Source organism: Sparus aurata, chromosome 11, assembly GCF_900880675.1.
Source record: "Sparus aurata chromosome 11, fSpaAur1.1, whole genome shotgun sequence".
Classification (NCBI taxonomy): Eukaryota; Metazoa; Chordata; class Actinopteri; order Spariformes; family Sparidae; genus Sparus; species Sparus aurata.
In genome coordinates, this window is record NC_044197.1 from 4,995,939 (window position 1) to 5,023,654 (window position 27,716).

At 42.6% G+C, this 27,716-nt stretch overlaps 1 protein-coding gene across 2 annotated transcripts in view; it reads left to right on the forward strand.

The window, feature by feature from the left end:
- The window catches only part of LOC115591128 (kynurenine--oxoglutarate transaminase 3), an 85,712-nt gene that overhangs the window by 35,650 nt on the left and 22,346 nt on the right, over positions 1-27,716 (forward strand). The window contains exon 14 of one of the 2 annotated variants that reach the window (XM_030432822.1): positions 16,624-16,686. The exons of the other annotated variant lie outside the window; for it this stretch is intronic. Within the exon in view, the coding sequence (XP_030288682.1) occupies positions 16,624-16,671 (48 nt within the window). The 3' untranslated portion in view covers positions 16,672-16,686. Of the gene's footprint in view, positions 1-16,623; positions 16,687-27,716 lie in introns of those variants that run through there. 2 annotated transcript variants of the gene reach the window in all.

The window sequence follows — 27,716 nt, forward strand, 5'->3', positions numbered from 1 at the left end:
TATTTTTTTCATTCTCCAATCTTGGAAGTTGTGGTAAAGTACTGGAGCGTTTAAGTTCGACAAAAAACACAGAGCTGCTGGTGGTAGGCGTTTATTCCAATGTTCTCCATTTACATGTACACATATGTATTTTGAGATATTGTGTGGTCGGTAATGGATTATTTTTGGTCGTCATGGGGATAAAAAATACAAAGAAAACAACCCTAATGACGGGATTGTTTTAAAAAGAAATATGTATATCCAATCCCCCATCCTCACACCGATAACTCGTGTACACTCCCTAACAGACTGAGGGGAAAAAAGCTGCAAAAATCCGGTGCAAATTCTAACATATGCAGTGCAGCTTCTCTTTTTTAACTGCCCTCTTACAGTCAATGATGTCTCAGTCTGGAGAAAAATTGAAAATGACTCCCAGTGCCACCATGAGCCGCTGTGGTTTCAGGCTCGGAGCCCACATTCAGACAGGGGCTCATCCAGTCCATTTTTTCAAATATAGACTTATTATTACCTTCCCACAATAAATTGCTCTAGAGGGCTGGGGAAATGCTGCTCTCCGTTTCTGTAACAGTGGCATCTCAGATATCATTAGGAAAGTACTATGCAGGGGGACAGCAGATCAATGGATTCCACCACAGAAGCATTAGTACACTCTGTGTATGATCAGTTTACTGAACAACAACACCGCCTCTGCGTCTCTTACTGGAAACAATTGATGCATTGTTGCAGTGAAATTAATCCCCTGAATTCATAACCCCAATCAGATATTCAATTGGCACTACCCAAAATAATTGTGCGGATGCTTACAAATGAGAAACAAATCCTGCAGCGAGGCAGAGGCAGGACAAAAGCAACGCTGCCCATTCAATATGGCACGCTGCGTTGTCCTTTCAGTGAAGCAGTCTGAGCGTTTGACTTTGTCTTGATTTAATCTTGCGTTCACTTTGTATACTTCCTAATCCAAAAGGACCAATTCAAGTCCGCATAGGGAAAGAGGAGGCAGATTTTGACGAAGCAGTTATGTTTTTAGAATATCATTTTTTGCATGTTTTATGCGGGTCACACGCCACGTGTCTGAGTCATGATCGCTTCCTGAACAAATATTGAATTCTCTGCAATCCAAACATGATCGACATGTTGGGCCTCGACAATCCTCTGATGGAAATATCTCTGCACTCGCAATCGACGTGCTGAAATTCAAGACTAATGCAATCCAGTGGGTATACATTCAAATAATAATAGATAATAAAAAAAACAATGTAGGAAGTGGGTGACTTTGGTCGAGATGCAGTAAGTACTGGAAGTTCTCCAAAATCTGTGCGGTAGTTACAGTTTTAGTTTTCTACTTACCGATAGATGTTGGACAGATCAAAAAGTAGATAATCATGTATCAGCCAATATACTAATCATATTTGGAATAAACCCATACAAATATTGTTTCAAGGATCCCTTAAATGTAATGTTTTAAAGAGGTAAAAAAAAAAACGTTTTCCGTTATCCGTCTATATGATGATGACACTCTTATATATCTGTTAAACTACCTCACACGTATCTGTAGCGTGTATGTCCTGCTGTTGGCCGACCGACTGAACACTGATGCATCTGCAATAAGTTAACAAAGAGTCATCAATTCCTTATGTTGAATATAAAGATATTTAGAATTTCAAATAAGGGTGGCCGATCACTGATCAGCAGTTTTCGTCCGATACCGATCAGAAGGACGTTTCTTCACGTTATTCTCATCTACAGTTGTTAGTTGATAACATCTCAGCGTGAGATGTAACATTACGAGAATTGGTACCGGTCCACACGTCCCCTCAGTCTGAAATGGTTGGCTGGCAGGAACTTGCAAGTATATTGTACTAGTTAAACCAAGAGGGTTCTGGGAATCCATATTGATATTGGGAGGGGGATAGCTGGTCAGCTGTTAGCAAACGGTGAGCAGCAGAGTCCTCCAGAGTGTTGGGCGTTTTAGCATCGCATTGAGAAACTGTCTTGTGTGTTTATCTGACTGACTCTTCTGGTTTGGCTCTATAGAGACTATCGATCGAACTTTTCACTACGCATATCAGCTGATAATGATCGGCGCGCGATCAATCGGAGCTCCCTTGATTTTAACAATAGCAGTTTTAGCTCCAAACAGCTGGAACTGTCTGCTTATTGCTCCGTATTACACTATCAAATGACAACAATAAATAACATTGCAAGAAAACTGATGCTAATTTTCATTCATTCACTCATCATTCATGTTTAATTTGACAACTGTTATGTGATCAATTCATTATTTGTGTCCACAAATGTCAGAAAACAGGTGACATCATCAGTATTGCTGGTTTGACTGACCAGCATTCTAAAACCTAAATACATTTACGAAACTAAGCTGGGACGAAGAACTGGAAAATCACTTCAACAAAGAATCAATTATCATAAAAGTTCCAGACGTTTTTTTTTTTTTTCTCCAATTGATTAATTAAGTAATGGAATGGATGTAAATCAGTTTAGCTCTCGTCTAAATGTAGATCCCAATAATATTTCTACATGATGTCTTTTGAGGTTATGTTTACAAAAACAACAACAACATACCGTACGATAAAAAACACAAACATTATAACTGCAGATACATTTTAGAGACATTGTTTCTTTTTGCGTTGCGACCCAAACCGAAACATTCTGCGATCACTCTGACTTGCGGTGTGATCCCTCCTTTAATGAGTTGTTTATTTCCTTGGTATTTATGATGAATGCGGTATGAAAACAAAGGAAATTGGATCAAACTGAGGTCTCTTTTGTTCTCCAAGCGCCATTATGTGGGTTACCCAGCAAACTCACAAGCCCTCAAAAGTCCAATCTCCTGCAGGGGACGATAAATATTTCAGAGAGGTTGTATCAGTTAAGTGACATGGTCACAATGAGAAAAGCTTGCAGTCTGAATTAAAGATGTACTCTGTACAAATGCTGTGGCCGCATTAGATTAGCCACAACCTGTAATCTGTCACTTAGCTGCAGCATGCCTTGCTGTTTGAACTGATGTAAACTGCTGCTGTCTGGGCACAGAGCTGGGGAGTGTAATGGGGATTCATTGATCCACTGGTCTTTAGCTGATTGAGTTAGATAATTAAAAAGCCTCTTGTATCAGTTCCATTAAGGATTGTTTGTGTTGCTTTTTTTTTTCTCTCTCTCTCTTCTTGCTCTTGTTCTTGAACAGCGAAACTCGAAGCTCCAAGAGCCTGCGGGAAAACAAACGGATGTCTTTGTGGCCCATTATGTCATATATCTTTCTATCGCAATGTACGATTGTAAAAGCTCACTGATCATTTTGTGAGATAGGTGAAACTAACTAGCAGCTCTAACCAAAACAACATCGCGGCGTTTATTACTGTGGCGTAACAGCATGCGGCCTCTGAAGGAACGAAAAAGAGGCCGAGTGAATCGGAACGTTAAGCAGCGAGTGCGATGTGCTCGGATCACACGTATTCCTCCGACCAGGATCTGGAGCGACCGTGCTGTCCTGAAGCGTGCAGGCTGAGGTCTGCTTTGTACCTCCTCCAACAGGCCAACTGTCCTCTGCTGTCACTGGAAGCCGCGCCAGGCCTCCTCAGCAATGGCTATGATGTCTGCGGCAATGCTGAAAATAGCCATGCTGAGCTCATTAGCAGATTAGGTGTTGCAATGAATCTGTGTGGTTAGAGCTCGGCGGCCTGATATTGTTCCTCCAGGATGGCAATTACAGCTGATTGACATGTTGGCACATGGGGATAGAGGGGTGGAGCCTGCAGCTCGTGCCTGTGGAGGGGCGCCTCGTGAAGGGCAAAATAATCTACTCCACATAACATACAGCATCCTAACAACACTGCCCATGTCACTGGCATGAAGTCATTGTGATGTGCTGGCATCCCGATGCTGAGTGTGGATGCTGATTTATCATTTTTACAACACACTGTTTTACAATATACAGAGTGTCACTCGTCATGCCTTCATGCTACTCGCAAAACAGCGAGACTAAAACTAAAAGTGCTGTTTAATCTGGTGGTATGAGAGCAGATACTTCTTATCTTTTGCCAGACAGCATGCAAAGGTAGGGTTTGTTTTCCTTTGGGCTGTTTCAGAGTTGTTTGTGATCTCTTTCCACTAGAGTGGAGATATGAGATGACAATGACAAGGTTCTCTGTGATTCCGATTCCTTTGAACCTTAAACTGTTCACCGTCGCCACCCCAGCTCCACTGATGTACAGACAGACGTCTGTGTATTCGCCTCTTATTAACGATCATCTCCCTGTTTTTTGTTGACACTCCGCTCTGCAAGATTGTCGATTTCCTCCTGATATAAATACGCTTTTTGTTTGAAATCCGGGGTGGTTTGCGCTGTTGTCCATAAAACGTAGCAGTCGTGGGTGAACGGCGTGAACAGGAGGGGGGCTAAGCACACAATCCCGGGTGGGATCCAGTGTTGAGCACTAGAGTGCAGGAGATTTGACCGCCAATCAAAACTGTCTGGGCGATGACGTCCAATATCCTCGCAGCGTAATGTACTTAAACCTACATTGCTTTAGCTCGCCAGTGAGTTTCATTTGGGGAGTTTGTGTTGAATGCAGGGCTGAATTCAACAAACAGCGGTCTGGTGTAGCTGCTGGAGTCTTTCAGATGTGTGAAGACTGAATGGAGGACAGTGGGGATGGCGTCTACTGTGCATCTGTTGGTTCTAACTGCAAACTGGTGAAGGTCCAGACGGGCTGGGACGTAGTAACATGGAGGACAGTTAAGGTGGAACTCTACTGTCTTCCGGCAACAACACAACGCGATATCTCACGTGACTTTTCCGGCTTTTTATTTTAGCATTGCTTCTTATATGAGGCTCCTTTTTCAACTTCAAGGTCAATATTGTTTTTCGCCAATGACGAAACAACAAATTATCCGTGCATTTATATGGAACTAAGCTTTAGGAGCGTTCCACCTTAACTCTCCTCCATGTTGCGTCGCATTCTGAGATCGGTGCATCATGACGGCGGCGAGCGGAACAAGCTACTGCTAACGTGAGCTGTTCAAAAACTTTCCGTTGTGTCGAGCCTTCTTACTGTTTTAAAATAGCTAGTGTAAAAGTGCTCCCATTGAAAATGAGTTTGACCCGAAAACGAAAACACAGTAAATCTTAAATCTTAAAAGTGCCTTTTTCATTGTAATTATGCTTTTACACGAAGGTTTGACTCGGGTACATTCACAAAAAAAGCCTAAGTTGCATTTTGGCAACATCAGGTCGCTGACAGCCCGGGATGTTATCGGGCCCAGCAGCTTCACTCATAATTTCACTCTCTGCAGGATTTTTCTCTTTCTCTTTGTGATTAAAGTGGGCATCAGATTTGTTAAAGGAGTCATCACCTGGTTTTTTACATATCCAGTCCCTCTTGGATCGCTTTGGATCAATTCTCAAAACTTATTAGAAAAAATAAAAATAAAAAAAATCAAACATAGAGCTTGTTCTGACACTTTTTCATACCGCGACTTTCTCAAGCGAGATTATGCGCGAGGTTTTGACCGGTCCGGATGTGCATTGTATTAATATGTAATGAGGCGCGCGTTGATTGGCCGCAGGAAGGACAGAGCCGGAATGGGGGGCGAGCCTGCATGCACACAGACTCCAAAACATAAACAGCCCCCTGTCATGGCGCACACACTAAATGACGAACCTTACGGAATTCAGGCATTTATGTACGAGCCGGAGTCGGAAACCGAACGGGAGAGTGAAGAGGCAGAGACGGTGGAAGAGACACGTTTACAGCAGGATGTCTCTGAATGGTAAATTCTTTTTTTTTCCTTCTTACTTTTCACACTCGTGTTTTACATGTAAGACCTGAGTTTTAATGCTGGCGGTGACGATGTATGGCGTGAAAATGACAGAGAAATAAGCAGATTCGGCGTGCTCACTCTGGCTGAGGACGGCTGTGAGCCGATGCTTAATATGCAAGTAGCCTCCTGTGGTAACGTCACCACAGGAGCAGAGTCAAAATCTCGTGCTTTAGGAACGCGCACTATTGTGCGCTATTCCTGTTCGGAAAAAGAGCCAAAGCGAAAAAAATAAGCCACTTTCAAACTCCAGCTTTTCAGGCAAGTTTCAACAGAGGTCCAACACCAATATGCATGATTTAACGAGAGAAATTGCGATTTCCGGGTGATGACTCCTTTAAACTGGCAACCTGGCCTCACTCGTCAGGGGCACACCTGCGTTGGCATCATGTGATGGTCTGGATGGCTTGCCACGCATTTTTGGTGTTATAGTAGTCGAGGTCTGTCTTCAGTCTCTCCTGATGTCTCCTCACCTCCTTGATGACAGCTTTTAGTCTTTCTCTGGTGGCGTTTTGACTTCCTTGTTGCCTGACCAAAAGTCAGCCTTACTGACTCTGTTTTTTTATTTGGTTCTGTCAGAATCGGTTTGACAGTTTTTTGTTCCTCTTAAAGCGAAACTCTCGCTAAAAAATGCAACCTAGGCTTTTTTTGTTAATGTACCCGAGTCAAACCTTCGTGTAAAAGCATAATTAAGACAAAAGAGCCACTTTTAAGATTTACCGTATTCTTGTTTTCGGGTTAAACTCATTTTCAGTGGGAGTGCTACGGGCACTTTTACGCTAGCTATTTTTAAAACAGTAAGAAGTCTCGACACAACATGAAACTTTGCTCGTAGCATCACCAGGGTCTCTACACATGAACACGAGCATTGAGAACATTGTTTGTGCACACAGAGTTTACTAAAAAGAAGGTTTTTGAACAACTCACATTAGCAGTAGCTTGTTCAGCTCGCCGCCATCCTGCCAGTGAAGAAGTTTAGATCTCCGAATGCGTCGTAACATGGAGGTGAGTTAAAGCGGGCGTAAAATCTGTTAAACAGGCAACGTGGACTCACATTGGCGGTGTTGTGTGATGGTCTGGATGGCTTGCCACATATCTTTGGTGTTATTGTGGTTACTGACTCTGTTTTTTGTTTGAATCTGTCGAAATCGGTTTGACTGTTTTTGGTTTCTCTTTATGAAAAAACACGATCAACAATTTTGAGTAATTCATTATAGCTGACTGTGTTTTAGCTCAACCAGCTAGCATTAGCTAACTGCATAGTTACCAGTGGAGGAACTAGTAATAACTAACTAAACACATTTACTAAAGTACTGTATTTAAGCATTTTCTATTTCTGTTTACTTGCTTGATTTATCTGTGACAGCTTCAGATACTTTTGCATTCAGATTAATTATTCAAAAAAGATCAATAGATAAATTGTATTTGTATCAGTAGGCTTTTATTGGTGCCCAGGGGAACATCCACAGGCTACCCAGCATTATGTTAAGTGATGTGAAAAATATATGAAAATAGATTCAAATTAGCTCAGCGTTTATCTGCTTCAACATCAAAGTGATGAACACATTAATGAATTAATAATCACGACCCGATAATGTAATATGTATCACTCTGAAATGGGCCATTCTGCATATTAACTACTTCAACTGTATGTATAAGGCTTTACTTTAAGCATATTTCGATGCTAACACTTTTACACTTTTGCTTGAATATTATTTTCAATGCAGGTCTTTTCGGAGAGAGCTTAACGAGTCTGGGCTTCGTTTGTACTTCTTACAAACCTGTAAAGTATTTGTACAGACGAGGAAGGCTTAAAAAACTGCAGAGAAAGTAAAGAATGTTCGTCTTCTTACCCTCTCTGTCTCTACTTTTTCCATTTCTCTCTCATCCCTCTTAGATCTCAACCTCTTCTGCTTCTGGGCCTCTGTGCTCTCTCCTGTGTGTGTGTGTGTGTGTGTGTGTGTGTGTGTGTTCAACGTGCCTGTTGTTTTCCATCTTGATTAAAATAATCGAATGTACTAATAAACGTATTTGTTGATCAAAACGAGACGTCTTTCTGCTGTAGTTTAATCTTAAATTGCGCCAAAAGTCTAAATGTTTATGTTCCGTATCTTTTTTTTTTTTTAAAGCCCTCAAGTTTGCACGTCCGTTTTCTTTTCCCCCTGCTTTTTATTTCCCTGCTCACCTTGACACGGAGGACCCAACAGCAAGGATTTACTTGTCGTTTTTTTAAATCCTCAGCCAGTTTCCCCCCCCCCCTTTTTGATCAAGGATGTCTTGCCCTCTCTGGGCCTTCCCATCATGGCCGCTAATCAAATAAGCGTGCCCTTTTAAATGGATGTTGTCTGTGATTCCAAATGACACCCAAACCTCCTCCATTTGAAAGAGAATCATTGTGAGTATCCACTGACTGACCGACTCTTGTCTTTTAAATTATACACTTTGATCTGTGGTTGTTAAAGCTGCTGATTAAAAATTAAACTTAATTTCATAACATCAATAGGATATCAGCAGTGGCAAGAGAATATTTGATTCTTTGCAGAGTGCCAGCTGGCAAAAGAGGCTCTCGCATGTTTTTTGAAATAAGTTGAATCAGAAAATGTTTTGCTTTTCTTTCTTTAACATGCTCACATTCATGATCTTTGCATGATGTGCCTGTTTTAATATTTGGGCTTGAGATATAGGAAAAGCAGGGTGGGGGTTGGTAAAAGGGTTGATGATGTTCACCATGTGTGGCTACATACGCTAATGTCAGACAGATCGGTCGCAAAAAACTGTAATTTCAGACTTTAAAATATCAAATACAGCGTAGGGTTAAAAACTGAAGATAACGTTTTTGATTTTCTGTTTATAATGTGGATCTGAACCATTCACCCCCCCAAAATACCAAAATGTCTTCTCACCTTGACATTCGGAAAACTTATAACATGACGTAAAAACATTTTGTACCGACGTTAAAAAACATTTTGTATATAACCTCGATTACTGCAGCCACTCTCGCCCTTCTTGGCTTCTGAATCCAAATAATACTTGAGTCTAAACAGAACTGTGAAAAGAAGCAATTAAAAGGTCACTTTACATTTACATTTAAGGCATTTAGCAGAAGCTTTTGTACAAAGCGACTTACGGTAATTCATACACTCATACTTTACTGCAGTTGTGGTCCAGAGAATGAGTCCCAAGGTTGAAATAGAGAATGTGTGCTCCAGAAACAAAACAAAAAAAATGTCCAAAGACTGTAAAAAAAAATATTCGTATGAGGAACTGTAACGTTCCTCATAGGAATACATGAAACAATCATGCGGACCATAATTTGACCCGTTTTCTACGTGGTTTTTTAAATCATTTGAGATTTTATCAAAGCTTTTTTTTTTTTCTTAATTACATGATCTTGATCTTGCTGCTCCCTGTTCTTCTGCCATTGTTTAATTGGCACTTAACTGCAGAATTAGCACCACAAAACGTTTCTCTTGATGTTTCACAGCCCTTCATATTCCCATTTTCAACATATTCCAACAGAAGTGGAAGGAAATGTGTGTTTATTTATTTATTTAGCGTTTATTTCTTTTCGCCCATTCATCCGTGGCCAGAGGAATATGCAGCGCGTTCTATACGTTAACAGATTTGTCTTTGAATAGCTACAATTTGAACCATTTGGTCCATCGCATTATTAGTTTTGTGCTGCTTCATGTGTGAGTTCATTCATTATTCAACCTGTGTTATGGGAACCCGTAGCAGGAAGCAGGAGAAACTTCTCTTTCCTCTCTAATTGAGCAGTTTTTGTTGAAATGCATATCTGACTATGATGGATTCCTTGTGGGACACTGAGGAGGCAGTTAAGACGCGTACGAGCGGCTACACTTTCCAACAGTTCCGGCTAGACGTGCCTTTTAAGTTATAAAAGCTAGCAGGATTCCAGTCTGTATTTATTTTTCATAATCATATCTTTTTTATTTCCCTAAAATCTTTTGTGCGTCTGATCAAATATTTTTTTTTTTGTGTTGTTTTTCCACCCTGTCTTTTCAAATGACGCTCGATTTGAAGGTCCTTGATTCAAAATTCTGCTTAGATTCGGTTCAGACAGCAGACATGAATAAATAACTCCCGTTTGCAGATGTAGAAAAAAACTGCTATATGTGGAAAACGCTCTACATGCCCGTCTTAAAGTAACGAGCGTTTGAATAACAATAAATAAGATCAACATGTATACAGGCGTTAAGATTTACTGCACAACTGACTTAACAGCCCGGGAGATTAATTCTATACATTAGAATGAAATAAACCATGCAGCAACGTGGGGGATACCAAGTAATGCCATTCCATATCACTAACAGTACATTTTACTTAGGAAAACCTTCCGCAGCAGCTGAAAAGGCTTCAGTCAGGAACGCACTAATGGGCAGCGTGATCATGATCAACAGTAGAAGCACTCTGCGCTGGCTGTGCCATTGTTGGCGCGACGCACCGCTCAAAACTGCTCGAAACACTGAGCGCTGCACTTAAAGTTGAGAATATCTCAACTTTGACTTTAGTTGCTGCAGCCAATGAGATAACAGCTATGGGATTCTCTGTGATTTGCACCAGTTTTGTACGGTGCTGTGTTTTTGTGAAGCGCTTTGTTACTTTGGTTTTGAAGGTGCTATAGAGATACATACTGTGTCTCAATCCAGGCTCTGCATCCTTCGGAGGAGCAATTACATCACAACGCTACGCGAAGGCTGTAACAATCTGAAGGCTCCTCCAAATGCTCCTTCTTTTCCCTCTTTTTGGAGGATGCACCGCTACTATCCTTTACGGCCTCACATATCCCAAGATTCTTTGCACGCCCGAAAAAGAAGAAAGAAAGAGAGAAAATGGTGACATCGCGTGGCGTAGATCGTCACTTTCGTGAGCCTGGGCGGCAGAAACCGTGACGTAAGGGTAAAACATCTGGTGACGCAACCAGGAAATGCTTCAAAGGCTAGACCGTCACATTTAACAACGGCTGACGTGGTCAACAAGGTCTCTCCGAAGGACTCGCCTTCGAAGACCACAAAGGCCGAGTCCTTCAGAGGATGCAGACCCTGAATTGAGACACAGCAACAGTTTATTATGTTATTATTATTATTATTATTATTATATGTGATGTAGCTATAAGTCCTACATGCAAACACCAGGTTTGTGAATAGGAACACTGTTTACCAATTTGGCTGATTAGAATGCTCAATTTAGCCAAGCTTCATTGGGCACTTTTTTATGTAATGCATTTCCTCTATATTATTAATTCTGGGGAACTGTCCGCGAAATTTGGACGGAGGATGGGTCTCAGCTCGGAGTAGACCCAAGGTACCGATCCAGATAGGGCGACTATGTTCCCCTTTTTTAAACATGGCGACATGAGTTGTTTTTAGATATTTTTTGTGAATTTCTCAGGGAATGATGCATTAATAAAAGAAATCAGGTATATTTAGGTGGCTGCTATCTATGTGTGTGTGAGATCCTGGAGCTGGTGATCCTGAATTATGGTTCAGCGGTTAAAGGTGGTTTAAAATTCAAAGTGATACCGAGCCATCGAGTGTGAAACTGGATTTGGCTAATAGGAAGCAGTGTACACCAAAACCACTAGAGAGTTAATGCGCCACATGAAGTATCTTTCTCTTATCATATGTTACATAATTAAAGACAGAGCAACAGAACCGCCTCTTTATAGAAGAAAATCTATGAAACTGGGTCATTGTTAACATTCTGTTAAAATCACTACTAACCTTTTTCCGGATCAGCCACATTTATGGTCCATATAACGTGTAGTTCTGCTCCCCCTCGTCACCCTCCTGCCTCTAACCTATCACAGCACACTGTCATAAGAGTTGCAGATTAAGGCTGACAATGTCACAACACATTTTTCTTTCAAAGGGCATAATTTGACCCCCTGTTGTCAAGGAGTGCAAAAGGTTCCCACAGCAGCCTTAAATAAATCATCACGTCTTCATCTTTCTTACCTTTTTAATTATCACGGCCGTGTGAGACAAAGAAATATATATAACAAGGTGTTCACTAAAGACTCTGTAGGGAATGACGCCAACTCTGAGTCAAAGAGACAAGAATCTATCATAAAACATGCCATTCATTTTTACTGTTGCTGTACGACGAGCCAGCGTCACAGCGTTGCGTGAAAGTCCGGACGCATGAAGCCCCAGTTGCTGCCAACTCCACGGTAGCGCGTACGTTTTGCGCTTCGGCAAGATGCAATAAGCCTCCTTAACATCGGGTGGCGCTAGTCTCGTGCCAGTAATCCGAAACATGAAAACAGGAAATGACGGAACGGAGTGCATAGAAAAACAAAGCGCACACCATAGAGTTCAGTGCATAGACATAATATACGTAGACGCCTCACGGCTTGCTGGAACGTGATCCCGTATCGCCGCCATCTTGGTCGGGTCTCCTCACTCTAGGCTAGCACCAGAGTCAATCGGAATCAATGGAGAGCGAGCAACTATGCCCGTGTTTTGTGCAGTTTACGGTTGCAATAACCGGCGCAGTATTGTTACCAGATCGCGGGGGATTACCTTTCACAAGTAAGATTTAAAAAAAAAAGTTTTTATAATTTTTGTGACAGCGCCCTGTATCATAACTAAATCTCTGCCGTATGTAACTGTGTGAAAATCCGGTAAAAATTCGTGGAGGTATGATTGTTGTAGTTGGGGATAGACCCTGCTCAGTAGAAATGAATGCAGGGGGGGGGCGCGCATTGGGGACCCATCCAAGATGGCGGCCGCGCTGATGTGTCAGCTCCAACAGGCAGCGTCAGTCTATGAGGCGTCTACGTATATTATGTCTATGGTTCAGTGGCGCACGCAGAATTCTGCCCCTCCCACGCGCCTAGCTGATTCGCTAGCACACCGCCAATCAGAATGGTCATACAGCTAGCACACGACCAATCAGAGAATCCAATGGCTCAGACGGCCAACAGCCAACGTTCTCAGACTTTGCAAGTTGAATCGGAGAAGACGCCTTCCACGCTTCAGACGGTTGGCCCGGTGTGTTTCAGGCTTTAAACAGGATGCCGTCACACAATTATTATCATCATGAAATTCTGATGTCTGGTCACATTGGAGACGTACGATATACATGATTTCAGCATCAACATCGCAGTGTGCCTTGCCTGATACTCACATCGCAGGTCATGCGATGTCGAATGAGGTGAATGAGCTCACGGAGAAGGAACTTCAAGCCCCAACAGAAAACAGCAGGCCGGTGAGGACGGAAAAAAATACGTAAGCGCCATGTAGTGAAGCAGTTTATTCAGGGGCCATGATGAGTCTCATAAGAGGAACCTGATACGGAGCGGGCAGGGAAGAATCTCGCGTCATGTCTCCTCTTTGCGGTCGCGAATGTGATCAGAAGTGAACTCGGGTCAAGTCTTTCATACAAGCGCTTAATTGAATTGTGGTCCGTTTTGTTTTCCGCCGTGCTTCTCGGTGTTTGCGTCGTCGTTTCGTGTGGTTAGCCCCGGAAAAAAAAAACAGAAAACGCAATAAACAAGAATATCAGTTTCCAGCCCCAAATCATATGATGGAACAAAGTCAGCACTCATGAAACCAGAATGGCCACCAAAGTACACAAACATTTTCTGTTTTTCGTCATGTGTTTTTCATCACGCCGACGTCCCTTTCTGTCTTCATTCAGCTCTCTAATGCGGCATCCTTACCGACAGCTGCTGCGCGCGTCGAGACCGTCGCCGCGGCGCGAACGCGATGAAGTTAAAGTGCTCGCATTAGTGTTCGCTGCATTATGATAAATACGCTCTCACTTTTTATGTTAAAAGCCAAAACCTGACATGCAGAACGGCCCCAATCCACTCCGCGCTACTCCGCGCTCCCCCTTTTATTTGACCGTTATTGACGCAGATTACGTACGGCATCCACTCTATAACTACTTAAGTTTGAATATGCCTCGGCCTCCGCCTTCATCGTTTGATAAATGCCTTCCCTCCGAGTTCACGTCCAGTCCCCCCTTACAAGAAATTCCGTGGCTTTTTACCAAAAGCCATTGCACCGGGAAGTAATTTAATAATGAATACAACAACAGTTTACACACTGCCTGCCTTTGTACCCGTAATATAAACAGCGAAACGGCCGAGCATCCAGACCTCCTCCTAATGGAGCGCCGGAGCAAACACATTCATTTAATCACAGGGCTTTTTTCTTTTCAAAGCAAACTGGCCCGAGCAGCAGAGGATGAGAGGCTAATGACCCATGAGCAATAAGCAAGTGTTACACTGAATGTGGTCTTGAAGCTTTTTACGGAATAGCGTATCAATATTTTAAAGCAAAAGCCTCTCTGGCACCCCCCCCCCCCCTCCTCTAACTGGATTAGCTGTGTGATGTGTTCTGACAGTATGTTGTTAGTGATACTCCATTTGCTTTGTCTATCATCTGATTTTCCCCTGGTAATCCACGGAGCACCGTTATATTTCATAATTTGTTTTGCTATCAGGGCTGATTTGTAAATGTGCAAATTCTAATTAGCCACAGCCACTGTTTCTAATTTATTAAATATTAAATGATTCCTGTGGTGTGGAGTCTTTCTTCACATCTCCCCCCCCCAGATGAAAGTTTGTGGTATGCAAATTCAATCGCCTTTTAGACGTCAGCAGTTTTTTTTAAATGTCCCATTTTGTTTGTTCGTCTGTCCCCGGTCCTGCTTAACTTGATATTTATTCATCTGCACTCGTGTTTAGGTTTTCAGCGGGAGTTGCACTCTCTGTCAGACGGCTTTGTTTAACTTCATTAGTGTTGTCTTAATAATCTACTTTGGTGACTTAACAAGACAGGATGCTTTGCATACTCTGTGAAGTGAACTTTATAGGTCCGGGGCTGTTGTTCCTCAGCGCCGGTCCCGGTGGTTCTGCAAAGTCTTCAAACCCAGGTCCTGTTTCCACAAGGCAGAGTATAATCCAAAGTAACATGTTGTGTTTAACTGTCTATTAGAGACACGCACAATGTATTTTTTTGGAATAGTTTATTATGAAGATGAGGCTTAAAGAGGCATTATGTGTTTTTGGAGAAGAAATTCAAACTCTGAATTTTAATATTTAAAATATGAATGAGCAAATAATGAAAACTCAAGTAGTTATTTTTCCCATAAGTGAATAAAAAAGCTGTTCTCAAAGGGAAATAAGGCCCCTCTAGGAAGGCGGCAGGGTCCGCCACGTATAAACAAAACAGTATGAAATTGTGTTGTGTGTTTATTCAGTTTGTTAAACCACAGACAATCAGTTAGTGAAGATCTCTCTGCTGATTAAAATGTCTTCTGCAAAGCTTTCCTTTAATGTGTCGGCAGTTAGGCTCTTTTTTTATTTTGAAGACCTGATAAATAAATAAAGAAAGAAAGAAAGAAAATTACTTACACTTGCGGTTAGCTCGAGCTAGCAGTTAGCTAGCAGTGAGAGGTCGTTCTTGGGCGGATTTGGTCCGTTAAAGACGCGAGCAAAGAAACAGTGCGCGAAATAAGCCCAACAGAAACATCAGACAGGACGGACTGCCGTGTTTAACTATATATACGTTAAAACGTCACAGTTACAGCTGAAAAATGACGAGAGAAATGAACAAGTTTGGCAGTGTCGGTATCCATCGGGCGGATTGTTAATCGGGACGAGGACGGATACTGATAGAGACAAACTGTGTGAGGGTGAAATCTTTGCTAAACTGACAAAATAAAACGATAAATTAAATGTAATATAATGTTTTGTACATATGCAGATTCTGCTGGTTGTGCACGCGCGTCAAGATAAGCCAGATAAACATCGACATCAGAAAATTGGCGCCTCCGAGTAGCGATCAGAGCGACGAGAGGGCGACTGTGACACAACTGGCAGATCAATTATGCAAATCAAACGTTTAATATATTTTTTTGTAAGCACGTTAAAGGTCATCATCTTTTTTTCATTAATTTAAACATCATGATTCATTTCATAGCACTTCGCAGAGATGTCAAAGCACGGGCTAAAAAATTAAAATGAGTACGTATAAAGAAGGTATTTGTTGATCTACAATATTTTTTTTTAATGCTTTTAAGAAACACAGCTCCTGTTTGACTGTCGCAAACTAACACCCGTCCAGTCGTCTTTGTCTCCGCTCCTCCACGCCGCTCCGTCCTGACGCGCTCCTCTCGGTTTTATGCGATTCGAAATGTTTCTGAATGCCACTTGTGTTTAACTGCCAGACATTTATTGAGCGGCCACTTATCTTCACACTAATTAAGTTTTAAGAAACACATCCATCAAGCCGTCGAGGCAGTTAATTTACTATTGCGGAGTGAATCTGAAATCCTCCTCCAGACGATGCACACATTTCTCATCACTTTCCGCCAGGCTCTCGCGCAAATGGGATTAAAGATTTTAATAAAGTTATTCTTGGAAAAAAACCCTTTTTTCCGACTGTGTACTGTGTAAATGGATGTTGTTCAAATATATAAAATGTATAGGCATTAATATATAACGTGCTGATGGTGTTTTCAGCTCGCATCGACTGCAGTTATGATCCAAACAACGAGTAAATCTCATTTTTTACCAAAAAGAAAACACGGATTTTAAACACGCGCGCGGTAATTAGCGGCCGAGCCAAAATTTTTACAAGTCATTACCACAATTTCTGCCATTCGCGAGTACACATCCCTTTATTCCAGCCTCTGTCTGGCTCTGTTCTGCCTTTCCCCTCTGCATAATGAACCTCCACCCAATTTGTCATGAAATCCCTCATTTGCTGGATACTCAGAAAGGCAGATTATGCTTATTTTTCATTTGGACAGTGGGAGATGGAGCCAGGTGTTTGGCAGCAGCGGAGTGTTCAGGTGTAACTGTGCCGGTGACGGGACATGACGAGCAGCCGCGAGATGAAGGATGAGGCGTGGAGGATTTTGGGAAGAGCGGGCACCCCACGACCTGCTCCCCCAAGAATACCCCCCCCTCCCCCCCCCTCCCGGTGATCGAGGGAGGAGGTGAAAACTTTCTTTTTGAATCGCTTCTTGCTGGAATCAGCAGCTCCTGTTTCTTAATTAGCCGGGGGAAGGCCATATTGAAAATACAGCTGTTAATCTGGGGGAGTGGAGGAGCGATTGTTGCTTTGCTCAACAAGATTAATTCATGCCCTCTTCACACAGCGGTGGTCTGATCTATCGCATGTCCGCTCAGTCAGTCTGCTCCGGCTGCAGTGAAATTACTGGTGAACACTCTGGTATAAAAGCTCTCGGGTTCAGAGGATCATATCTTTTTTATTAGGACTTGATTACAGAGCGTGATTGGACGCGGCGTATAAAAGGCCTCCTCTTGGATTCTGATCCTCTCTGTCGGGTCTTAATGAGACTGGACGTGTGCGTAACTGCTTCAGTTGAACGTTTGCCTGGTAAATCGTGTTTTTCGTGGCTGGGAACTAAAACACAGTTTCATTCTCTAACACAAACCCGTTAGAGATCGCCTCGTTGAAGTGTCGATGCTGCTGGTGGCGAGCGGGCCATGCAAAGAAACATCAGAAGGAGTTCGACCCTCAGACAGACTTCAGATGGTGATCTGTTCACGTGTTTTCCATTAAAATGTCCAGAGTGGGTCAGTTTTGAGCGCCGGAGGAGAAGCCGAGCAGTGTTTGGATCCTGTGGTCAACCAGCACACGCGCCAGAGAGCGATGTCGTGCACCAGCAGCTGGCGGTAATGACACGTGATAGGTGGAAAATGCATGAATGGAACAAGAGAAGGACGACCACAGGCGGTTATAAATGATGCAGATTTTCAGACAGAGACATTTGGCAGGTGTGTGAGGCCTTGATGTTGAAATTTGTAACAATTCCGCGTTAAAATGAACGCTGAAATCAACCGGGGCCTATGTTGTTATGTTCAAGTTATACATGTCATCATATCCACTGTAGCCTCTCCAGCTGCTGTGAGCTGAACACCAAATGATGATGATACGTCAGAGAATACGAGGAAGGAAGCTTTTCAGACGCTTTTATACTTGAGAATTATCATCTGCAGTGTTTATTATGTTAAAAATGGTTTATTAACAATGAAGCAGTCAGCGGCCAGGATACCACGCTACTTTCAGGGTTCGTACGGGTGCTTGAAATCCTTGAAAGTGCTTGAATTTCAATGTTGTGTTTTCAAGGTCTGAAAAGTGCTTGGATTTTAGTTTAAGTGCTTGAAAGTGCTTGACATTACAACTCTGTGGCTTTCTCAAAATTGGGATCAGACTGGATAATTAATTTCTGAAGTTTGTGCTATTATGAAATATAATTTTAGATGTTTACAGCATAATACAATTTACATAATTGTTATAAAAAGTGAAGAAAAAAAAATCACAAGTATATATATTCCTTTAGATACGTATTTTACCCCAGCAATAAGGTGCTGGAAAATCTTAAAAATGACCCTTAAAAGTGCTTGAAAAGTGCTTGAATTTGACCTTGAAAAATGTGTACGAACCCTGTACTTTACAATGTCTTCAGACTTGTGTCTCGTTGTGATTGCGACGACCTGTAGCGGCGAAAATGACACACCGTCAATTTAAGGACACGTTCAGTTCACCCGTCTGTTCAGTAGTAAAGCCTGACGTACGTCTCACCGCCTGAAGTGATGACGCGTTATCAGCATCCAGCGGTGGCGCGTGAATAAGGGAGGAATTTGGGTTGCGGTCTGTTTTCCCTTCTGTTACAGCTGTACATGAAACATGACATCAGCGACGCACAACGTAAGGCCTCAGATGAAAATCACAGGCGGGCTGCGAAGTGGGAATGTGGTCGATTTTTATATTAAAACACCCGTGTAGAGCAGCTAATTTTGGCGGCCAACTAGCATTAGCGACTCCTGTGTTTACTGCTGGTGAAGTGCATTTTAGTAATACAGGTCCTGCTGACCGCTGGGGGCTGATTAGCTACTCAGAAAGAGGAGCAAGTTCCATATTTATACCCTGAAACAAAGGCCGAGAGGATTGATGATGTCGTTTTGTTTTAATAAAGAAGTCACCAACTTTCGCCTCCTGCTTCACCTCCGGTACTCTCACGCCTGGTTTATCTGTGAACGCCTCGCGTGTGATGACACAGTTTGAAAGTAAACTTCACCAGCAACAACAAGAACTGCTCCAGTACGAAGATATGAAGTTAGTGAATTCAGTTTCATTGAGAATCTAGTCTGTACTTGTAGCTGCTCCTGACGGCCGCACACCGTCCAGACTGGTTTAACGGTCGCGTCAGCCGAGCTGCTGTGAACATCATGTCGCATCAGTACTTCAGACATCGTGTTGATCTGGTTCATTATCATTTTTCAGTTCCTTCCGGTTGCGTACAGACCGAGAGCATCTTGTCGTCTTGGACTAAGTCCTGAGTGGCTTCTCTCGCAGCGGCGGGTGAATCTCTGCCGCACACACGCACATTCACATTTCCGCCGCACTCGCGAGGAGTAAAAGTTGAACGTCGTTAGATTTTCCTGCCATGTTTGACATCAAAATCCCCGGGTCTGACTTTTTTTTTTTTCCTCCCAGCGAGTCAATTTTAGTGGGAAAGCGCTGCGAGCCAGCTCATCTCAGCACACGGCCCCTATCGTGTAAAGCTCCACTCCGAATTGAAATATCCTCCGCTTGAAATATTGACTTTAATATCTCATTTGAAAAATTCATGTAACCTTTTGATGTTAAATCCATACTCAATTTGGCAGAATGTTATAGGAATATGCAGAAAGGGGATGGGAGGCATTATGATGTTTTTCCTGCGGAGAAATTACATTTTATGGTTGTAACACCGACCTCCCCCGTGTTCTTTTGAGTCCACGAGGGAGAGAAGACGCGGCCATTAAGGCAAAATGAAAAGAGCTATTGATTGGGCTCTTATGCCTTTTTCTATTTGCCTCATTTCCTAAATGCATGATAATAAGGGCTCAGCCACTGAAACTAACAATACTCCTTAATGAATCGAACTCGAAAGAATTAACCCAAGTTTGCATAATGACTCGCAGATGTTTCCATCAGCGGATGATATGCATTCGGTTTGTTGTTCTGCGGATTCACGTTCCATTTACCAATTACACACTCGTCTCTCCGTGGCATTGTAACGCAATCAAGACATTATTTGATGATTTCTGTTTTTTTTAAAGAAATGGGTTCGCTCGTTATCAGAGATGTCTGGAGGGGTGACATTAGCGGGAAAAAAAAAAAAAAAAGGCTCTGATATTAGAATAATGTTACAGTTGATGATGTATCGGAGCTGATAATAGTCAAATGTGGAACGAGCAGAGAGAAGGAGGAAAAAAACCCAAACATGCTTTTAGCTAATGGAGTTCGTCTGTTAATAGAGACGTTGGCATGGGAGCCTCGCGGAGAAGGAGAGCGAGCGCCTTCACTAATATAGAAATGTTTGCTAATTGTTTACCCCAGGTGGTGACAAAAAAAGAAAAAAGCTCAGGACTCATGTTGTCATGTCATCAGCACGTGTCACGCAGACAATTTAAGTGCTGCTGCATTGCTTAATTGAAATTAGTGTAATGATAGATGTTTTTCCCCTTCACTTTAATCATTCCGTGATTTCACAGTTGCACACAAACTCCTCAGGAGGAGACATTCGGATATAAATACCTCCTCGAGGTTTTTTTTGGTCCAAATCGGGAGTGAAATGTTTCCGTGAGCGAGTCTCGACCCCGAAACTGCACCGAGGAGACGCGCATGAACTTTCCTGCCTTTGTAATTTAGACGCGTTTAACTTATTTTTGATTTGTATCTTAGTAGTTTTTGCCATCGCACATTGTTTGCTCTCATTTTCTACCCGGTTCACGAGAAGGACAAATCTTTTTTCTCCCAACCTCCTTGTGTACAGAAGGTCAACACTGAGCTAGAAAACCTACAAGTGGAAGAGAAATGTAGCTCCTCCCTAAAAGTCACAAACAAACAAACAAACAAACAAACAAAATCCAGCGTGTCTTCACATGACGTGCCTTTCTTCACTCCATGTTCGACTCCGATCGCCATAATTTCACAATCAAAAGTCGACTCCGGTGTGTCGCAGAGTGGGAACTGCTGTTTTTCCTCTGCAGTCTGAAAAAAAGCACCAAGAAGAACTGAAACTGCACGGAGTCAGAAAAGAGCAAAAATCCACAAGTGGAGATGAATTTGACGGAATGTCGCCGCGTCAACCCAACGTGTCTGACCAATAAGTGACAACTAGCATTAGCATCTGCGTGATTTACAAGACAGCAGCGGCATTAGCCAAAGACCAACCCAGAAAAATGAATTAGTCGCAGAGAGGGGGAATCTGAGTAACACCGGGTGCCGGGGGAATACTGAAAGCTGTGTGTGTGTGCACGAAGACAGTAACATGCATGTGTTCTGGTTCCTGTCAGATTTAAGGAGCTCCGTATAAATCCGGTTCTTTATTTATGAAACGGGCACGCAGCGTCACTTCCACTGTGGGACGGACGCAGAAACACTTTTGATAATGTAATAAAATTCACACATTAAGTCGTGAATATGTTGACACTGCTCGGATGCTTTCAAGTGAACGTTCATCTGAAGTCTTCGTTCTCAAATGAGATAAAGAAGAACTGCATTGCAGTTATTATCACCTGGACGAGTGACGTGAAAAGGCAAACGCACTCATCTGAACAATATCTGATCCCGGCGTGCACATTTCTTCAGACTGCAGACGGCGGCGCGTATTAACAGTAAATATACAGGCATTTAAAAAACCCTTTGTGTAAAAACTGTTTTGTGGAACTATGAAATGCATTCAGCGTGTTTGTAAAGCCTTAAAGATATACACACAAACCATTTGGTGAGCGAGGCTGAACGATAATAAAAAAAAAATGTTTGCGAACAATGAAACCTCCACAGGGTAACTTTAATTATCTTTCATAAATTAATCCTGGCCTAATTAATTCTATTGTTTTATTTAATGTATTTACCCCGGCACCTTATATTCTCCTTCAGAACGACGCAGTGGCCCAACGTTTGTCCCACTTTATGTCGCTGATAAACGGAAGCGTGTCGAATCGTTGTGAGTCTCCTTATCAGCGGCGTTTGCCTCGTACGCTGACGCTAGGTGAGCTGTTTCCTTCGGGGCGTATTATAAACCGCACGTGTCCAACCGGCACATCTAACACATGAAAGAGAAAAACAAGGTTATCTCGCAGCACCTCGCTCCTTTTTGATCCAAAATAGAGTAGCGTCGTTAACTGAGATGTTAATTGTAGTGCCTTAACTCCGCGGAGTTGCGGCGCCTCATTCGCTCCGGCTCTTTAGGTTTGCATCACCTCAGGCTACGTATTAGCATAACGAGCGATGGTGGAGCTGAGTGCACGGGGGGCGAGGCCGAGGAAGTTTCTCCACAATCTTTTCGGAGTTAAAGGCGCTCACTTATTTATAACAGAAAGGGGAACTTTTGAAGATGGCGCTGAGATACTTGACCGTGAGGGTATCGGTCGATGCAACGGCGGAACTGAGACCAGTTTTTTTGTTTTTCAGCTAGAATCAGATGCTTGGAGGCCAAACCTCCTCTAACAGCGCTGCGGTACATGACCGCGTTCGACTCCTTCAACCTTCTTCTGGCGTGTTTTTGTTTCGTTTGTTTCTCCGTGTTGTTGTGGCACTCTCAGCCTCTTTCTAAGCCACTGACAAACCCTCGGCTGCGGTCTCGCCCCCGGCGTGACGCCCGGGAGGATGCCATTCAGCGGCGGCCGCGGCGGGTCCTGACCCCTGCGACACACGATCGCTCCGACATGAAATTTTATCACCGTAACACTTTGGAAAACAACAGTAGTGGGCCGATTATAGAGCTTTGCCTGCTACGGCAGCCTCATAGCAGGACAGCTTACCCTGCTGCTCTCTTTCGCTGTCTCAGCTTAACTCCTTCCTCTATCCGGGGACGGTCACCTGCAGAGGGGCAGATGGTCTCATTTCTCCCACTGGGACTGTCGCTCTCACGTGCAGCAGTGTCGCAGTGCTTTCTCCTCCAGCAGCTTCCCTACAGACATTCACTGCACCGACAACGCTTGGCCGTCTGATGCATTTAACAAACATGTTTTTAATGCTGTTTGCTTTTCGAATTTGTGTGGGTTCTTCATCTTTTGTCAGCTATAATGTTTCAGATGAAAGTGGACAAAGATGTTGGGTCGGTGTGTGAGATTGCTGACCTACTTTGGCAAGCGGGTAGAAAGTGGGTTGTTGGTCAAGTCAGCTAATGTTGAAGCGTCCCATCTGTTACTGTACACCAACAATATAGGTTGCAAAGTGCTGCTTTTACATCCCGGCTCAGATTTCTCATCGCAAGTAAATCCATCTTTTCTTCTCTTTTTTTCTTACCAGCTGCAGAATGCAAATGATGTTAAAAAACCTGCTTTATGGCACCGATTATTAAATGTCGATGTTTAATGTGGTAAATAAGCAAATAAAGTAAGGTAGTTGGAGGTAATAGCAAGAGACAAATGGAAAAAATGGTGGATAGGTGCTTCTGTCCCAAACAGTTCAGACATGTAGATGTAAAAAGTACAATTATTTATTCTCATACAAACAGTTAATATTAAATTAATTCCTCTTACAGTCTACAGGACATATTTTTCATCTGTCAGTATTAAAGGTCAAATTTAAATAAAATGATCCACAGAGCTTGTGGAAAGATGCATAATAATGATAATCTACTTTAATACTGTAATTGTGAATTAATAATTTTAGAATGAATTCAGGTCCAAAGCGATTGTTTCCGATTTGTTTAAGAATTCTGACGGCCTCGAAAAAAATGTGTCGGCTTCATGTGGCGTCTGTTTCATCAGCAGTCGACCAGTTTACAGAAAAAATTCAATAAAAATGGCCGAGTTCTACAGTGTGTGACTCGCTTCCTGTGCTGCTCCGCGTTAGCTGGCTAGCGTTAGCGACACTGAAGTTAGCAACAACGTTGACATTAGCTTGCATGAGCGGGGTTAACATTACATTTACATTTTGGGGTATTTATCAGATGCTTTAGTCCAAAGCGACTTACAGTAATTCATACGTACGTTCAAACACTGATGGCGGTGGCTTGCCCAAGGACACTTTGACATGCTGACCAGGGGAATTGAACCAGCGACCTTCCGGTAACAAGATGTTGGCTCTACCCCTCAGCCCATATTGGGAAAGCTTAGCATCATTGGATAGGACATGACACTGGCAATTATTCCAACAACAGCAGAGTTGTTACGTGACTGATGTGGACAAGGGAAGATGTAGATTATTATTTTACACATTTAGTGGCTGAATGTTACCAATAACACCTTTAACTCCACCAAAATAAAATGCAAACTAGTAATGACTGTGTATTTCCAGGGTTGCTTCCCTGGTTAAATCTACATATTAACTGTGGATCTGCTTGGACGGTGCAGACCTAATTACTGCCTCCTCGCATCCTTGTTTTATTTTACTTGTTGTTTTTTACTTGTTGTCGCCCTTTTCGCTCTTTATACTCACTTATCACTCTCTTTCACAAATACAAGTCCTCACGCTTTGTGTGAGATATTATTTTCCTGCATACACAGTGGCCGATTTGCCTTGCATGTCCCTCATCTCACACCTCATTAATATTGCATGATCTTGTTAGTGTCTTCTACCTCTTCTTTACCCTCCTCCAACCCCCCCGACCCCACCCGGCTGCAGATGCTGGAGGGTGCATCTGAAAGTCAGCCTGCGTCTCCTGCTCTTAGCAGACTTGCAGACTTCGGACGGGCTCGCGTCCGTCCACGGATCATCCTCCACTGTCTCCCCTCCAAAATAGAAAAAAACATTATAAGGAAGTGTCAAAAGATGTCCTCTCCGTGGTGGAAAAATACATTTTATGTGTGATTTTTTTTTTTACCCAAATAAGCTGGTGGTACAGACGAGCAGGTTCTTGACAGTTATGACTGAGGAGCGCGCGACGTGAAGGCGATGACGGAGGGAGGAGCTTCGGAATGAATCGCTATCATCCGTGTTTGTGAATCCGACACCCAATCACTTGACCTCTCATTACCGCGGGAGCTTCCCTTTAAAAAAAAAAAAAAAATGATTAAAACATTTTTTTTTTCCAGCGGTTTGTAAGTCTGCACTGAATGTGGCGTCCATACGCAGAGCCTCTCCCTCATTACAGCAGGCAGCCGGGGCAGCGGCATCTATATGCTGCGGTAATGAAGACGGCACAGAGGCCAAGGGAAAAGGCTACCGTCAAGTGGGAGAGGAGGGGAAAAAAAACAGGTGGAGTGCTCAGGAAAGAAGGTCAGAGCTGGAAGTGGAATACTGAAAAGAAGTAATTATTTCAAAATTAATCTGCAGAACTGTCTCACAGGCGCAGCATCCGCAAAAAAAATGGGTTTTTAAAGCGGCTGTTATTGGGCCGTTTAAGCACACTGAACTTTTAGGAGCAGCAGGCGTTGGCCGAGCGCTAACAAATGCACAGACAGTTCATTGACATAATGAGTGTAAACGCAACGTAAGACTAATCTGAGGGGCTATAATTTGAATTTAGTTGTCAGCGATGGCTCTGGTTGGCAGGAGATGGTGTTGCAGCCGTTGATTACCGAGCCTCGTCCGTGACGGATCTGTTTTCAAGCACTTGTTCTTCGACTTCGAGATGTAGAGTCGGATATTGTTCACATCTGAACTGATATCCTCGCTGGAATTTCATACCGGTACCTGACAGTCCTTGTTTTATCTGCACTTCACTGTCTCTGTAATAACAACAATGTCATTTCAGTTGTAAATGTTTTAGAGTCTTTGCTTGAAAAGTGAGCGGACTTTCGTGTGGATGGTCAGGATGTGGCGGGGGGAAGCCGTTGAAGCCAGAGACCAGTGTTAGAGATGAGTTTCAACATTGGTCAGCGTGACGCAGTTGGACATTTCTCTCGGAGACGTCGGGACATTTTCCAGCGACAAAACCAGATATTTCAATCTCCTCCTAAATCTATCCGAGTGCATTCTGTGCCTGAAACCTAACCACACCATAATCACAGCGTTGTCACTACACTGCCAAACATTTATTATTTATTCTGGCGGATGTCTTTCGTGACCGCAATAAAGAATAGTTACAGATGGACAGACAGTGTCTAAATTAAACCCCTGAACTTCTCAAATGATGTTAAATCTTTCGTTTCCCTCAGAATCAGGCTTAACGTTACAGATCCATGACTGAACCATTAGAAGGAGACATCATTTACTGTTTTTGTAAGATGAGTGGACCCAGACTGCACACTCAGGTCATCTGCATGCTGAGGTTTCATTCTGGCAGGAAGACAGAAAAAGGACCTGTGCTTCAGTTTTTAGAAGAAGAAAAAAAATGGGTTTCAACAGGAAAAATCCTGTTTTCATTGGAACAAAGCTGTAAAAATGTGAAGCCGCTCCATTAACTGCTGCTAATTGCAAACGCAGGTCTGTCTAAACATCTTTAAATAACCAGCAGGATGACGGATGTGACAGTTTAGCAATCAAATCTGTCTGAAAGTAACATTTGAAACGACTCCGAGGGCAAAATAATTCAACCGTAACGGTAAATCCGCTGAAGGACGGCGCACCAAACAAGGTCTTACCTATTCTGCGAGAACGTGTTTGAGTGTGCGGGGGGGGGGGGAGAGAATTCAGAGAAACTCTTTGGAGATTACATTTTGTTAATTGCCATCATCCATCAAGCATAACATTCATAAATGGAATAGCCATTGGACATTTAAGATAATGCTCAACTATTATGATGGATCACGGTTTCAGAGCTCGCGTTCAATCTGGTTAATGTCCGAGATAATAATTTAGCTTTAATCAGTCTTATTTTATATATTGGGAAAATCACCTACCGCCTCCTGAGGCAGAGCAGAGCGACTGATTATGCGGAATACATTTAGTTATTTGTTGTTAACGACTGCACATCAGGACACAGCATTTAACAGTCGTTTAAAAAGAAAGGAACATGTATATTTAACAGGCTGTCACAACCCGGTGGGTCCAGGTCATTTATTTTACAGTAGTAGTTAAAAAACAGAATTGTTGTACAATGAATTAAACCCGCTGTACCGCCTTTCTCAAGTGGGCATAATTAGAAAACACAAAATGCTTTAGATGTATTAACACATCTGTATTAACAGTCCTGGTGGGATGATTATGGGTGATACGTCTGCATCACTAGCATAAGTAGCTTAGCATCGTAATAACGGAAGTACCGGCAGCATTTTCAATACGTAAGGAACAATAATAATATGCCGTTTTTCCGTCTGATTCACTTTTCCGTTCTCAGTTTTACTGCAGGGGAGTTGTGGCGAGTTGAGTTGGGCGGCACCGGCAATGGACCTGCTCCGGAGTACGGCCAAATTGCGGCTGCTCCGTAACAAGTACCAGTCTCCCTCTAGAACCGATACTGAACCCACGTCTGTGCAGGAAACCTGAGAGAAAGATGTGTTTAAAAGTCATTGTGTTAAGCTCTCTGTACTTCTGTATCTCTTTAGTTTCCCTCGTCCTGTTTGTTCTTTCAAACATCTGTTCCGTTTCATCGTGTTCACTTTCAGCTGTTTCAGGAGTCGTGTTTACTGATGGTGAAAACAGAACATTTCCTGTAACACTGCTTCAAAATAAAAGCTTTAAAAATGACTAAATAATGGAGGGGCTTTTATTGTGTAGAAGTTATAGTGAATGAATCATGTTTGTAACTAAACTAGCCGAGCTGCTTTGTTCAGACTCAGTCTTACTGAAAAGTCCCTCAACATGTCATAGTTATAACAATACTATGCTTGGAATAATGATTTGTGTCGGTAACTGTACGACTTTATTGCAATATAAGTTCAGAAAATGACATCACTTTACTGTAATACAGCCTATAAAACCAGGAAAAGACGACACTTGTGTCACATCAAGATATAAAGATATCAAGATTCTCAGACGACATAAAGTCTC